Raw genomic sequence first — 15,731 nt, 5'->3', positions numbered from 1 at the left:
CAGCCTTTGAAAAGGACATCATAACTAGGGGTGCGGTCACTGATGGGGGGCTTCCTCGGGGACATGTGCCCACACTGAAGTTGAGGGCACTAGCCTCTCAGAAGTTTCCTTCAATCACCTGTGCATGAAGAAAGCTGTCCAAGGATAAAAGCTGCAGGTTGGAGGGTTTCACACAAAGGTGGGACCCAAAGGCTTGTTCTTGGAGCCTCGCCCATTCTCAGCTGACAGAGGAAAACAGCCCTCCTGCTGCTAGAGCACTTCCACCTCCCCCTGTGCCAAGGACAGGTCCCACCTGGCCGTGCTGGTCACCTGGGCCCAGGCACGGATATCCACAAGGGTCCTAGCATGACGTCTCCAGCTCACCTATAACCAGGGCCACCTCCAAACTCAGACCTTGCAACCCCCTGAATTCTCAACCTGAAATTTCACCCCCTGCTAGAGTCTGGAAGACAAATGGGATGACTCACACAAGCATCCAAGCCCCTGAGACACAGAACCCTGGAGCTGAAACTTCTGAGACACAGCTAATCAAGTTCTTTCCCTTCAAAAAAAGTATTTAACTAGCCAAGTGGGAACTCCTTCTGCTTCACATCACCTGAATGCATGTGGCCCTTCTGTGCAGGACTCCCCGTCCAAACGGTCAATGACCTGCTCAGCTGAGGTGGACAGGACTTCCCTAATGCCCTGGTCAACGGTATCTCACACGGAGACTCCCCACCTGACCGGCCCTGGGCCCACAGGGCTCAGACCTCAGGCCAGGGCTGTCACCACACACAGAGCACCGCAGAGTCTCAGAAATGGTCCCCCGGCTCCGCCACCTTGTCCGCGCGCGCAGGCACACACACACACATAGCCTTGTCTCATCAGCTCCCTTCCTGGACCTGGACCACTCTGCAGAGAATCTGGCAGAGCCCTCGGCAGACGTTACCCTCCCTGCCGCTCTTCCTGCCACTACATCTGCACCATCAACTCTACCTCGAAACCCTGCACCATCAAGAGTAGGAGTTCGCTGCAGGCCGCCACCTCTGGCACCACCCATACGCCAGACACAGAAGGACCCATCCCTCCCGCATGCTGAGTGCTAACAAAAGGCAGGATAGGACCCTGGACACCATGGGCCAAACCTGCAATGCCCACTTCGTGACTTGGTGAACTGTTTGGGTCGTGACAAGGGTAGAGTCACCTGGGTCCCTGAGCTTCTCTTCCCAGCGGAACTTTAACGAGTCAGAGATTCGGCTAGATGAACCTGGGAGGGAGGGAAACCACCCAGGTGCAACGCCCAGGTGGAACATCCAAACTGCACAACTCCCGGTCCCTATGTGAGACAGATGCGCAGGACCCTGATTGGTGGGAGTGTCAGGGCAGAATCTGCACACGGCTCCTCAGGAGGACTCTGCGCTGCACAGCCACCGACGAAGGCCCGCAACGGGCAGCGCTGTTCACTGTTGATCCCAGAGGCTGCAAACCCACAACTCCTGACCAACTCAGGGCACCCAGCACCCGGCAGTAGAAAATCCGCGTGTAACTTGTCCCCCCTCTGCACATGCGGACTCCCAACCTCAGGTTAAGAAACACAGCTGACACTTGAGCTGATGTTCGAAATGCACATGTAAGTGGCCCACACAGTCCAAACTCACATGGTTCAAGGACCAAGTAGCATCACAAAGACAAAGCCTAAGCCTTGAAGAAGGGTCCAGAACAGCACAGCGTCCAGATGCAGGTGTAGCTGGCCAGGGGTGCGGGGAGAGCAAAGCAGCAGGTGGGATTGGGAGACCCCACGGAGAAGGGGGTGGGGCAGAGGAAAAGGAGGTCCAGTCAGGCGTCAAGGCCACACAGAACCAACCAAGAACCTGACGCTGGGAGAGGGCAGGAGGGCAGCACCAGTGAAGTGGGCACATGAAGCTGGTGAGCAGACAGGTGGGGAGTCCCCAGGGGAGGCGAAGTGCTGATCAGAAGAGGGAGGTCCTTGCGCTCCGTCTACTGAATCTGCTGAGTGCTGAGTGGACACCAGAGAAACCCTGGACCTCTTGGCTTTACAGCCACCTCCTGGGACCGGGCAGGGAGCTGCCTTCTCTGAACCCCCGTTTCCTCGGCATGTAAAATGGGCTGATGACAGTACCTAGTCCTCTGAACCACTTTGAGAACAAAATGCAAATGAATGTCAGGCAAATGCATTCACCAAAGAGGTCAGAAATATTTTCCACCAAGTAACTACACATTCCTATTGTTTGTCCGAAAAACTATTGTCAGAACTCTTCCCTAGGTCTAATTTATGTGAAATACAAAATCACAGGTAATTTACACCATATGAATTCAAATGTGTGCAGTTTAATGTACTTTAGAGGTAAGCCAGACAAACACTTGCTGAGCAGAAACACCGGGTTCCTTCCTGTCTCAGGTTTGGAGAGAGCCAGGAAGCACCAAAACACCGCCTACAATTCCACGGGGTGGGTGGTCCACTTAACGTGTAACGGACCCCACGGAACACGCAATGAGATGCCCAGTCGTGCCGGGGGAGGGGCTGGAACAGGCATCAGTGCAAGGCAGCTCTCGTGGGAGGGCAGGCGGGCAGGCGGGCAGGCGGTGAGGAGGCAGGACTTGAATGAGACAAAAACATGGGGTGTCAGGTCTGGGGCGAGCAAGCAGGAGGTGCCACACAGGCGCCCCAGGTCTGTGCAGAAAGGGCATCGGTTCGTGGTGACTGTGCCCCGGCCCAGCCCAGGCCAGCCCAGCTGACGCTAGTGCCCCGACTTCATGACAGACGGAGCTGCTTCCTACTCTCACGTGTGCAGTCTGGGTAAGTCACAGGGCCGCCCTCTGTGGACGAGTCTCTGACGATCCTCCACCCAGACCCGGGGTCAGTGTGGTCCTGCTCGCCAGCCCCATCCACAGGTTTCCAGCTGCTGCACCAACAGAGCAGGGGAAACGACACGGTGACTTCAGGGCCGAGGCCACCTGCTCCACAGACACTGCCCCTGGGACACCCACCCCGGGAGCCCAGCCCTGCAGGTGGTCCCCTGTGCCTTCCTCAGCCCAAGCCCCTGGCATCAGGGGCAGAGACAAGCTACCCCTGGGCCCTTCCCTGTGGACCCCCAGAATCCACACAGACAATGGCTCTGTTTTAAGCCACAGGCTCTGGGGTAGGTTGTTATGCAACAGATAACGAACTCCTTACTTAGAAACCATGGAGGGACTGAAATTTCATGTTGTAGGCAAGGGGGCAACTACCTAATCCCAGGCGCAGTGACAACGTGTCCAGTACCTAACTGGACACAGTGACAGTGGCAGCAGAGTGGAGGACCCACGGAAGAAGCTGAAACCAACGAGGCCTCAGCAGGTGAGCTGTCGAGAGGACCTGGAGTGGGGCCGAAGGTGTGCAGGAAGGTCGGGCAGGAGAGAACGGAAAGCCTACTACTGGCTGCTGTGCCCTCTGGGCAACTCATTAAACAAGAAACTAGTGCTCTGAAATGCAAAAACACACACGTGAGCATTCTTCACTTGCCAGATTCCTGACAGGAATAGACTGAATGGACCGGAGGGCAGAAGGGGAAAAGAGGAGGAACAAAACCAACCGATTAGAATGAGGGCTTTGGTTTTGTCTGTGGGTGTTTCTCACCTAAAAACAGAGTCAGTCCCTGCCCTTCACTCGAGAGCGCAGGGAGGGCGCTGAGTCTGAGCACTGGGAGGGAGCCCTGACCAAAGGGAGGCCCGCCTGACAGCCTGGGGCAGGTGCCACAGCAGGGGAGCACGGGGCACAAGCCAAGCCTGCGGGGGGCATGCCCGTCCCAAAGGCAACAGCACTTGGCCACTCACAGCTGAGAAATGCCGTGTTGTGTTTAGAAGCCAGCACAGCGCAAGGTGCAGACGACACTTTCTCAGTGGTCATTCTAAACACCTCCCCCCCCACACTTCATCCCTACCTTCCCAAGCTTGCCTTTCTCAACCCGCAAACCCACTTCCCCTCCCTGGGCATCCCCGCCCGGCACTGAATCACACTGTCAGCAACCGCGGAGCAGGTCCACCTGGCTGCCACGGAGGAGCAGCTAGTCCAAGGCTCCCTGGAGCACCATCAAGCCAAGGCTAAGAAAAGCAGCTCCAGCCCAGGCCCGGGGAGAAAAGGCCCACACAGCACAGGAGCCCACAGCACTCGTGAGTTCTCCTGTGAGGTGGTGCACTCTGGGCCCCGCTGGGCCCCTTGCTGCCCTGTCCTTGGTCCCTCAGGAAGACACCTGGACCAGCCGGCAGGACAGAGCTCGGGCAGAGCGGGCTGCCCAGTTCTGTGCTCCTCAGTCGTATCCTGAGGTTGAGCTGCAGTGCCGCGCCCTCTCTGGAAACACAAAGGGGAGGACACAGGCAGGAATGACCTGGGCACCAAGGCAACCCGCTCCAGGCTGGACGCCTCCTCGAGCCAAGCCCTCAGCCCTCACCTGTGGAAAAAGCCCAAGCAGGGTCCCACCTTCTGCTGAGGGCAGAAGGCTGAACAGGGAGGGCCTAACGAACGTCCTTGAAGCACTTTACACAAGAGCACCCAACACTCCCCCCAGAAGACCCCTTGAGGCCACGCCAAGGGAAAGCCCTCCCACCACTGAGGTAGCTGGGCTCTGAGGGCTGGAATGTGAACAGGAAGGGCTTCAAGGGCCCTGCTGCCTGCCCAAGACTGATGCCAGGTGGGTGCACAGCCACACAGAACCCACGTGTCCCACAGGCAGTGCCGTGCTGGGCTCCAGGACCAGGCCCCAGACGAGAGCCCCAGGGGCGCTCCAGACAGGGCAAGCCAGCCAGACCCAGCACCTCTAGCCCCTTTCTCTTCTCCCTGAACAAGCCTGGTTCAGTTTCTCAGCACTGTGTACATCAAGGAGGAAAAAGGAATTTCCAAATGTGGAAAACTTAATTGGAAACATGTTTTCTCTTTTTTCAAGATTTTATTTTTAGAGACTGGGGAAGAGAGAAAGAGAGGCAGAGAAACATCAATGTGTGAGAAAAACATTGATGGGTTGCCTCTCAGCCCGCAACCCAGGCATGTGCCCTGACCAGGAATCGAACCAGCAACCCTTCGGTTCGCACACTGGCACTCAATCCACCCAGCCACACCAGCCAGGGCTGGAAACACGTTTTCAATGGCTGGGATAAATGGCTGATTAGAATCAGCCATATGACCCAGCACGAAGAAAATACGATTTTTGATTTTAAAAAAAATTGTGTCAAATTATTTTTAAAATATACTTTATTGATTATACTATTACAGTTGTCCTCATTCTTCCCCCTTGGCCCCCTCTACCCGATGCCCCCCTTCCCACCAGCATTCCCCCCCTTAGGTTCATGTCCATGGGTCGCGCATGTAAGTTCTTTAGCTTCTCCATTTCCTGTACTGTTCCTAACCTCCCCGTCTCTTTTGTACCTAACATTTATGCTTCTTATTCCCTGTATCTTTTCTCCCCATTCTTCCCCCGCACCCCGGCTGACAACCCTCCAAATGATCTCCATACCTATGATTCTGTTCCTGTTCTGGTTGGTTGCTTACTTTGTCTTTAAGATTCAGTTGTTGACACCTGTGAATTTGTTGCCATTTTAAAGTTCACAGGTTTGATCTTTTTCTTAAATAAGTCCCTTTAACATTTCACATAATAAGGGCTTGGTGATGATGAACTCCTTTAGCTTTACCTTGTTTGGAAAGCACTTTATCTGCCCTTCCATTCTAAATGATAGCTTTGCCAGATAGAACAATCTTGGATGTAGGTCCTTGCTTTTCATCACTTTGAATACTTCTTTCGACCCCCCTTTTTGTCTGCAAAGTTTCTTTTGAGAAATCAGCTGATAGTCTTATGGGAACTCCTTTGCAGGTAACTCTGCTTTTAAGATTCTGTCTTTATCTTTAACCTTTGGCATTTAATTATGATGTGTCTTGGTGTAGTCCTTTTTGGGTCCAACTCTCTACTTCCTGGACTTGTATGCCTATTTCCTTCGCCAAATTAGGGAAGTTTTCTTTCATTATTTTTTCAAGTGAGTTTTTAACATCTTCCTCTTCTTCTTCTGGCATCCCTATGATTCGGATGTTGGTACATTTGGAGATGTCTCAGAGGGTCCTTATACTACCCTCATTTAAAAAAATTTTTTTCCTCTTGCTGTTTTGGCTGAATGCTTATTTCTTCCTTGTGTTCCAAATCATTGATTTGAATCCTGGCTTCCTCCCCTTCACTGATGGTTCCCTGTAGATGTTTTTTTATTTCACTTTGTGTAAACTCCATTTCTTCCTTTACGTTGTTGCCATACTCAGTGAGCTCTTCGAGCATCCTGATCACCAGTGTTTTGAACTCTGCATCTGTTAGAGTTCAAGATGGCTGTCTCCATTTTATTTAGTTCTTTTTCTGGAATTTTGCTCTGTTCTTTCATTTAGGCCATGTCTGTCTCATCAATCTGGAGCCTCCCTACATACGTTTCTGTGTACTGGGTGGAGCTGCTTCGACTCCCTTAGTAATGTGCTCCGTGGTGGAAAAGGCACCTGTAAATTGTGTGGGGCGGAGCCTTAGGTTATTGCCAGGGCAGGGCAACCTGCTTCACTGCTTCCTGGCTTCTGTGGGAGGAGGGCTCAGAGAGGGGACAATGCCGCTGCCTGGCTTCTAGGGGTTTGCCCAGCACTGGCCCTGTGTGCAGTCACGTCACTTTCTCCCCGTGTGCAACCGGCGCCCTTCCAGCTGTTGCCCTGGTGGTGAATCCCAGAGTGGGTGGGTTTGCCTACGTTCTAAGTTTGTGCGGGCCCTTTAAGTGGAGTCTCCTGAAAATCCAGCAGTTTCTTCTGGCACCCCAAGCCCCACTGGTTTTTACAACCAGAAGTTATGGGGACTTATCTTCCCAATACTGGAACACTGGGCTGTGCAGTCTGGCCTGGGATCGCTTGCTCCCAAGGTGTCCCTCCCAATTTTTAATCCAACAAACGTGAGTGTGGGATCATCCATTCCACCACTGCCGGTTCTGAGCGTTACTTTTGAGATCTAGTTGTAATTGTCTCTATGGCTGCACCAGGAGGCGAAGCATGTCCACCTATGCCTCCATCTCGACCAGAAGTCAATTTGTGTCAAATACATTATGAAGAATTTTAAGTATACAAATGTGTAAACAAAATTAACTTCATAAAGAAATGTTTAAATAAACAAGATAACCACATCTAGCTTTTTCCTAACCTTCGAAGGGAAGGTAATTGCCAAATGAAGCTCTCGCACAGGAGAGCAGGCGGTGTGCCACCCCGGCCGGAGCTTCTGTCCTGCCTGCGATGAGCCCAGAAGATACTGATGCCTGTGACTTCCTGTCTTCATTTCCAGGCACAACTTTTACATCATTTTCAATCTGCTCACAACAATGTGGCCTCACCGGCTCTTTCAAAAATTTTTTTTATGGATTGAGTTTAGAGAGAGAAAAACAGGGAGAGACAGAGGGAAACATCTATTTGTTGTTCCACTCATTCATGCATTCATTGGTTGCTTCTTCAATGTGCCCCTAACAGGGATTGAACCCACAACCTTGGTGTATCGGGATAACAGTCCAACCCACTGAGCACCCAGCCTGGACTCAAATGTCCTAAACAGCCCACATGGTAACCACAAACCCAACAGCAAGAGGCACTGAGACATTCTTGTTTCAAATGACCATCTCCAAATCCTGGGCTTCTCCATGGGCAGGGAAGGGCACACTCTGGCTGAGTCCCACGGTGGGGCTTCCCTCCCCACTCTGTGGGAAAGTGAGACAACAGGAGATGCTGGGAGGAAGGGGCGGAAGAGCAGGCACACTTGGCCCAAGACTAGACAGGCACAGAGCTAAGCCACTGATGGGCTCAACAGCAAGGGACTGCCTGCCTGTGAACCACCAGGAAGTACCTAGGCCCGAGCTCCATCTCTTCCTACCTCTACCTCACTGCTCACCCCTCTCCTGGGGGCAGTGCAGAGCCCAGAACCCTGGGCTCACAAGGTCAGGGCTAGGGGACCAACAGGACCACCCTAGCTTGGCCTGACTGCTCAGGGCATAGCACCGCTGGGGGCTGTCTGCTGTGGCTCTGGGTCCCTCCTACTCCAGGTCCCTTCGACACCCAATTCCCCAGAGTGGCACCACTGAGGGAGACAAGCATGGCTGCAGCCGAGGAATCAAGTGGCCAGGTCCAGCTCCTGTCTGCAGGGAGCTCCACTCTAGACCAGGACCCTGGGACAGGGGGAAATGGACCACCCAGGGGGCAGGCAGGTGAGCACCAAATCAGCAAAGGATGGCCAGAGCATCCTCCACTCAGCCCAGCCAGCACCGAGCATCTTCGTTTGTTACAGGGTCCCAGGGAGGAGAAGCGACAGACAACACACAACCCTAGACATACAGGGTGTGACACGGACAGATGCACTGGACCAGGGAGAAACCAGGAACCGAAGGTCACAGGTGAATCGGGAGAAACGTCAGCCACCCCCGGAAAGAGCCTGAGGGAACACCTGTGTTAGAGGGAAGGGTGAGGTCAGCAGGAACCACGGCCCTAAGAATGCAGTCGTAGGTGGTGGGAGCTACAGGGAGACCCCAGGGCCTGCAGAGGAGGCCACGGGCCAGGAACAGGGGGCACTGGCCACAAGGCCTGCAGCTCCCGCCCGTCTCCACACCGATGGGTGCACAGCCCCGTGTGCTCCCCCACTGGAGAGGCGAGGACAGCCTATGACCTTTGAGGCTCCCCGTCCTCCAAGCGTGGGCCCAGCCAGGCTGCCAGCAAGCACACACCTGCTCAACAGGACGTGGGGCCTCGTCACCCAGCAGGTGCACAAACCTGGCCTGCCAGTGAATTAAAGGCGTGCCCCACACATGCAGGTTTCGACAAGACTCCTGCCACCCCCGTGCTACCTGCCCCAAGTAAAACGCTGAGTTACACGAAATTAAAATAGTGTCGGAGTTGGCTGCTCAGCATCTTCATCTAATCCCACAGGGAAACTGAGGGGTACCTCGTTGCACCCAAATTCTGCAAGAGCACAGAGAGGTCACACAAATGCCACTCTGAAGACAGACACACTCGAGTGGCTCTCACCCCCTTCTCCTTTACCCAGAACCCCCCAGGCCTATGACTAGGAAGCCCTATTTGGACAACGCGTCCTCTCGGCCAAACTGAACCTTGAGGAAAACCATTGGGTGCTATTCCCCGAGGAACCCGAACAGAAAAGAGGTCATCCCTGGTCAGGTGGCTCAGTGGGTCAGAGCGCCATCCCCATACACCAGGGTTGTGTACTGGGACTGGGGTGTGCTGGGTTTCAACCCCAGTCAGGGCACATACAAGAATCAACCAATGAAACCCATGAAGGCATAAATAAGTGGAACGACAAATCATTCTTTCTCTCTCCACCCCCACTTCTCTCTAAAATCAATTTAAAAAACTTAAATAAAAAAAAGAAATCAAAGGCGACATGAGAACTGTTTTGGATAATCAAGTGGCTTCTTTTCATCTTCAAAGAGCACAGTACACACTAATTAGCCGTCACACCGCCCTCTGAGGAAAGAGGCTTGTTATTTCCCTTTTGCAGAGGGGTGTGGAGCAAGGCCCTCACCTCTGCCTGGGGTCACAGGTGTTGCTACAGCATCCCCAGGCTCGGGACTGGCCCACTTACATCAGCCTCCTCGGGGCAGCTGGGTGCCCAGGGCAGAGCCACCTCCAAGCACTGGGGCAGCCTCTTCCACTTGGGCCGAGGGGCTGGTGCTGCCCCTCACAGTGTGCTGGGCAGAGGTGCGGGGGTGGGGGGAGGGGGGCCCTGCAGGGCATGCAGCCTGTTGCCTACCTGGCTTTATATGTGGTTGTTTGCAATCGTTTCCCTTTAACAAGATGGAGCGTCCTGTCAACAACAAGCCGGCAGCACTTTCCCCCAGAAGGCCCCCCCCACCCCCCGCTTTAGCAGTGAGCCTTCCCACCCCCCTGCCAGTCCCCGAGGAAAGCAGACAGACTCTCCCAGCAGCAGTGCAAGATGGCAGCGCCACCGTGAAGTGCGCAGGGCTCCAGAGAGCCCAGGGACAGCCATTCTCAACGGTATTTGCTTTCCTTCCTCGAATTGCCTCGATTGGCATTAATCCTAATGCTTTGAGAGGGACTAACCCAAAGGGTGCTTTACAAAGCTAGAGCAAGGGGCCTTCCAGTGCAATGAGGTTGCCAAACACTTGTTTCCCTCCCACAGGAGTTAAAAATCATCGCTGCAAGAGGCATATGCTTCAAGGGAAATAAAAATCAACTCCTAGTTTCGATGGTACTTGTTATGAGTTCACCTGTTTCGCCTAACCCACACTAATGAACAGGTGGATGAAAACGAAGCCAAGTGCATCAAAGGGAACAGCTGAAACCCTGAAGCACAAGCACAGCACGCCTGCAAGTTCCATCACGCCCGTGGACGCCCAGCCTCTGCTGTTCAGGTCCGACGAGCTCATGGCGAAACCGCTCCATCGCCTGGAAGAGCTCGGCATTTCCTCCTGCCCAGGCAGCGACAACAGCCATGAGACCCAATCGCCCCTTCAAGTAAAGAAAAGGAAGCAGGGCACATCATTCCAGAAAGACCCTAGGCTTTCCAGAGGGGACACTGCTGCCCCACAGGCCACTGCTCCCCAGCAGTCTCAGGCGTTCACTTCCCAGGGACCCCGGCCGCAGGTCAGGCCACCACTCAGGCTGCTGAGGTGTGGCCCACACACGTCCAGTGCCCTGCGGGAGAGGGATGCACCTTCCTCACCCTTTGCTCACACAGGGCAGGGGCAGAGGGCCAGGCTTCTTTAAGCTTTGAGGAAATCTTTTTATTCCCCAGGAGAAACTGGAAAAAGAACTTCCCTGCTCCTAAGTGTGGAACTTGGAGACATCCAAATAAAGAGCACTTGCCACCACTGGCTGGTCAGTGCCAAGGGTGGGTGCCAGCCCCTCCCCCCCAGCTGGCAGCTGTTTAGTGTGTGCACCGGCCCCTCGGGAAGGAAAAAGGAAACAGAAAATGTGCAGTACTCTTAAGACAGCAGCCAGATGATCAAAAAATGTGAGGAAAAAGAAACCTGTTTTACTGTAAACTGGACAGAGTGGCCCCCGGACCTTCTCAAGCCTAACAATGTGCTTCAAGGGAAGTAAAAATCAACTCATAGCCCTGGCCCAGCAGTTCAGGGGGTTAGAGCATCATCCGGATGCGCCAAGGTTCAATCTCCGGGACCAGGGCACGTACAAGACCCAACCAATGAGTGAGTGCATGACTGAGCAGGAAAACAAATCGGTGTTTCTCCCTCTGAAACAGTCAATAGTAAAAAAATAAAAATCAACTCCTAGTTTCCATGGTACTTGTTACATGTTCACCTGGTTCACCTAACCCACACTGATGATCAGGTGGATAAAAATAAAGCCAGAGCCTGGGGACAAGGAAGCATCAGGGTGTCTCATGGTGGCTGGGACACACAGGCCCCACTGCCCAGCACAGGGCACCTGCCTCCTGGCCACAGCCACACAACTGGCTCCAGTTCACTTGAAGGCGCTGCCCCTGCAGAAGCAGCGTCACACTCAGGCGGGACTCACTGTCTCCCCTGTAGGCCACAGTGGACGGACGGACAGGCTCCAGCTACATTCTGCCAGACCTTCCACAGTTTCTCCTTGTGACTCATAGCAAAAAATCAGGAGTCCACTTACACCAAAACCTTCAAATAAACCATCTCAACCACATCCACCCTCCTGCATCAGAATTACCTAAACATAAATGTATTGCCCCAGGACCCACACCATGACGGCCCGGGGGCACAGGCTGTGACCTGCACACCCCCGCCCTGCACTCTGCACTGGGCAGCCTCCCAAGGAGCCTCACCCTGACCGACTTCCATCACAGCAATTAGCCACACATCCCAGGGAGTCCCAAGCACCACCCAGGTCCAGCCAGAACAAGAGCCACCTGAAGGCACAGGCTGGGCACCCCCACGTGCGGGTACCCCACTGGCAGCAATACAGCAGATATGCAGACAGAGAGTGTTTACAGACCTCGTCAACGAGAATACTTAAATTGTTAACTGGACCTCAAACACCGCTGTTGCGTGCCCAAGGGAAGAGCATACCCGTGCTCAAACAAAAACTCGCGCATGGGGGTCCAGGGCAGCATCGCCCACAGTAGCCCTGACACGCGAGAAGGGACCATTACGTGGGCATAAATGGGAACAAAGACTGACACAAGTTACAGCTTGGGTGAGCCAAAATGTCACACTAAATGAGAGAAGCCAGGCCCAGAGGACACCCCACAGGATTCCACTTGTGTGAGACATCAGAAAAGGAAAATCCATAGCTGGAGCGAGGGAACGGGGAGTGACTGCGGACAGGTGTGGGGCTTCCTTTAGAGGTGAGGAGAATATCCCAGAATTAGAGAGTGATGATGGCCACACGGCCTTGGGCACATGTAAAATATGTACACTAACTTATTCAATGGTTTCCTTAAAATTAAGACATATACTTATATAGAATGGAAGAAAGAATAAAAAAACATTACTTCAGTGGGAAACCTGGAAATATTTTATTTTTCTAGGTTTCCTTTTTTTTTTTTTAAAGATTTTATTTACTTTATTTTTAGATGGAGAGAAAGGGAAGAAGAGAGGGAAAGAAACATCAATGTGTGGTTACCTCTCGCATGCCTCCCACTGGGGACCTGGCCCGCGACCCAAGCATGTACCCTGACTGGGAATCGAACTGGCAACCCTTTGGTTCACAGGCTGGAGCTCAGTCCACTGAGCCACACCAGGCAGGCTCTACGTTTACTTTTTTAAAGGCCTCAAATATTCTCATTTGAAAAGGAATCCCTCTTGAAGACAAGGGTAATAGGAATGAAGAGGAACAAAGATGGAGAATGTCTCCAGGAGAAAACCAGGCAGTCCCGCTGTGCCTGAGCCCTGGGGAGAAGAGAAGGGTTTCCCTCGGGGCCTGCAGCTGGCCATCAGCGCCCCACCTCCCATACCCCTACCCACTGCCCTGGGTTATCATACCATCGCTCCACATCCCACTGGTCCTCCCAGCCTCCTACACCGCCTCATCAGAACCTGCAACAGCTGATGACAGCAGACAGGCGACACCCAAGAACACGACATCACACTGAGTCATGGGCCCAAACCCCTCGGTTTAGATGCAGCCCAAAATGCCCTGCTCTCCCGCAAGGGGGCCATGGGCCTCTACAGCCTCCCAGACGAGGGCAACGGTGACAGCTCCCCACTGTGATCAAAGAGCAGGAGGCGGCAGCATGAGGGCTGCAGGGGCCGGGCGCTCTCCCAGGAGGGTAAGCTGGCCCACGAGCCCCTGGGCATGGACAGCTGGCCCCCTTCTGCGGAACCTAAAGTAGAACAGGCAACGCCACAGGTGAGCAAAGCAGGACAGCCAGGAAAGGTGAAGTGTCAGGTCTGTGTTTAACCCAGCATTAGACACCCCAACCTGAGTACCTGCCTGATTTCATCAGAGCCTGTTCCAGTAATTACACTCCTTAACACAGGTAAGCACGAGCAAAGCAGAGGAGGACACGCCCTGCCTGCTGCCAGGCCAACTCTGTGGGCACTGCTGCCCCCTGGCGGCGACACACAGGCCCGCTCAGCTCCATCCCACAGGAGCAGAGCGCCTTCCGCAGCCCTAAGGTCCAGTCCAAAGCAGCGGAAAAGGCACTTGGCTCCCTGTCCTGTCAGGGCTGGATACCTTCCTGCATTCCAACTACTTCAGAATGGAGTCAACAGGACTTGTACCGCTGCGTGGACAGCTTGGCACACTGACCGCTGACAGCTGCCCTCCCCCCGAGCCATGTTTACCAGGGCCTGCAGTGTCCCATCCATGGTGATGACCCCCTCGATGGTCTGGAAGGAGGCACGAGCCAGAGTGCACAGGCTCCAGTCCAGGAAATCCGCCATCACCTTCTGTTTGACATCAGGTCGCGTGATAAACCTGCCGAAGAAAACACAGGCAGGCGACGACTCAACCCAGGCCCAGTCGAGGAGAACTCACCCCACCCACCCACCACGTCCTCCTCCTTGTCCCTGTCACCGTCCTCTGCGGCACAGGTCACGGACAGACACCCGACAACACTGCCGATCTAAGGAACGACGGTGCTGCCCAGACTTCGGTCCTGGGGGCAATTCCCTACCATGACCTCTGAAGCCATATGCAGGCCACGCACACCCCCCTCCTCCTTACTGGGCCTTCCTCATCCTGAAGCCCCATTTGCACAGGCCCACCTTCACCAGCCCCCACGGCTGCCCGGCAGCCCTACCGATGCCCACTCCTCAGCCCTCCCACCTCCCCAGACACTGCCCAGCAGCAGGCTTGCACCTCTCGCCCTGCATCCACTGTGGGTGCCCTGCCCCACGCAGAGCTCCAGCAGCTGTCCACATCCCCACATGCCAGGCCTGTGCCCAGTGCTGCGCTTGTGCCCCCACAGCTCAGACAAGGGGCCCTGGCCCTTGTCCACCCACTCAGACACCTGGTCTGGGCCTGCAGCCATCCTCCAGCCCCCACACCAAAGGCGGGCACTCCTCTCCTCCCCTGCCCATCCACACGCCAATCCCCCAGCTCTCCAACTTCGTGTCTTGGGCTGAGTCCCCAACCCCTGGGGGAGCTTGGACTCTGGGGGCAGACACACAGGAAACAAGCAAATTGACACAAAGCAAGCAGCAGAGAAAGGGGAGGGTGGCGGGCAGCACAGGGCCGACCTCCCGAGGGGATGTGTGACCAGAGAATAGCAGGGGGGCCCCCAAGCTCTGGTGAACAGGTGAGGACCTCACACTCCACTCAGCAGCCCCCCAGAACACTGAGGGAGGGTCAGCCCCAAACCAAATCCCTCTTTCAAGACATGTTGACGTCTTCCTCCTCCTCCTCCTCCTTAGGTGGTAAGGCTCCACACGCTCCCCCTCAGCACCCTGGGGACGCCCTGCCTGCCCCACAGCCCACGCCCAAGGCAGCAGCTCAGCCTGCAACGACAGAACTGCAGTGCGGAGGGCAGTGTCCACCTCAGAGACGAGGAGCCAAGCAAAGGCCCCAAGACTGGCTTCCTGTCCCCCCCATCAGAACGCACGCCTGGAGACCGCTGGTCACCAAGGACTTTATGGAACGTCAGGGTGCCGGTGACAAAAGCAAACTCGCGTGCCCACGGCAAAATGCTGTGACTCACAGGTCTGGAGGGGCGCCCAGGATTCTCCCTCACAGTCTGCATCTCCGGGTGCCTGTCTACCTGGATGGGTGTTACGCAGACCCTGCCCCGATGTCCTCAAGAGCCCTGCTTCAAATCCCACGACCCCAGGGGCGCAGGATGAGGCCCACACGTGTGGCAGCCTGCTCCGCAGCCCGACCTCTACCTTGGCCCACAGGCTGGAGACCACAGAACAGTGTGCGCAGGCCCAGGGACCAGAGGGGGACTGTGCCCTGGCCAGAGAGGGGCCAGAGCTGACAGACTGGTCACAGCACCGGGCACTCAGGCCGCCCGACCCTCCAGAGGGTGCTGCGCATCCTGCTGATGCCACCGTGACCTTCGCCTGACCGTCACACCTGTGCCGCAGCGCCATGGCGCCCAGGAGCTCAACCTTCCGTGTGCTGCACGTCAGGGGTCATCCCCTCGAACAATCTCACAGGGCAAGTTTCCACATTCAGGTAAAAACTTAAGGCTCCTCTGAAAGAGTTAAGCATATTGCTTTGTTTTTCTCACTAAAAAAAGAACACTTGTTTACGGGAGAGGTCCAAAGACACAGATAAGCAAAAAGGAAACTCTCTCTCC

The 15,731-nt window shown here is 54.8% G+C and overlaps 1 protein-coding gene across 3 annotated transcripts in view; it reads right to left on the bottom strand.

The window, feature by feature from the left end:
* TBCD (tubulin folding cofactor D) overlaps positions 1-15,731 on the bottom strand; it is a 129,437-nt gene that overhangs the window by 99,559 nt on the left and 14,147 nt on the right. For all 3 annotated transcript variants that reach the window (XM_053911052.1, XM_053911054.1, XM_053911053.1), the window contains exon 7: positions 13,777-13,909. In XM_053911052.1, the coding sequence (XP_053767027.1) occupies positions 13,777-13,909 (133 nt within the window). The remainder of the gene's footprint in view (positions 1-13,776; positions 13,910-15,731) is intronic.

This window comes from Desmodus rotundus, chromosome 9 (assembly GCF_022682495.2).
Source record: "Desmodus rotundus isolate HL8 chromosome 9, HLdesRot8A.1, whole genome shotgun sequence".
Taxonomy (NCBI): Eukaryota; Metazoa; Chordata; class Mammalia; order Chiroptera; family Phyllostomidae; genus Desmodus; species Desmodus rotundus.
The sequence above is the reverse complement of the archived record's forward strand: the minus strand, read 5'-3'. Positions and strand labels throughout refer to the sequence as shown.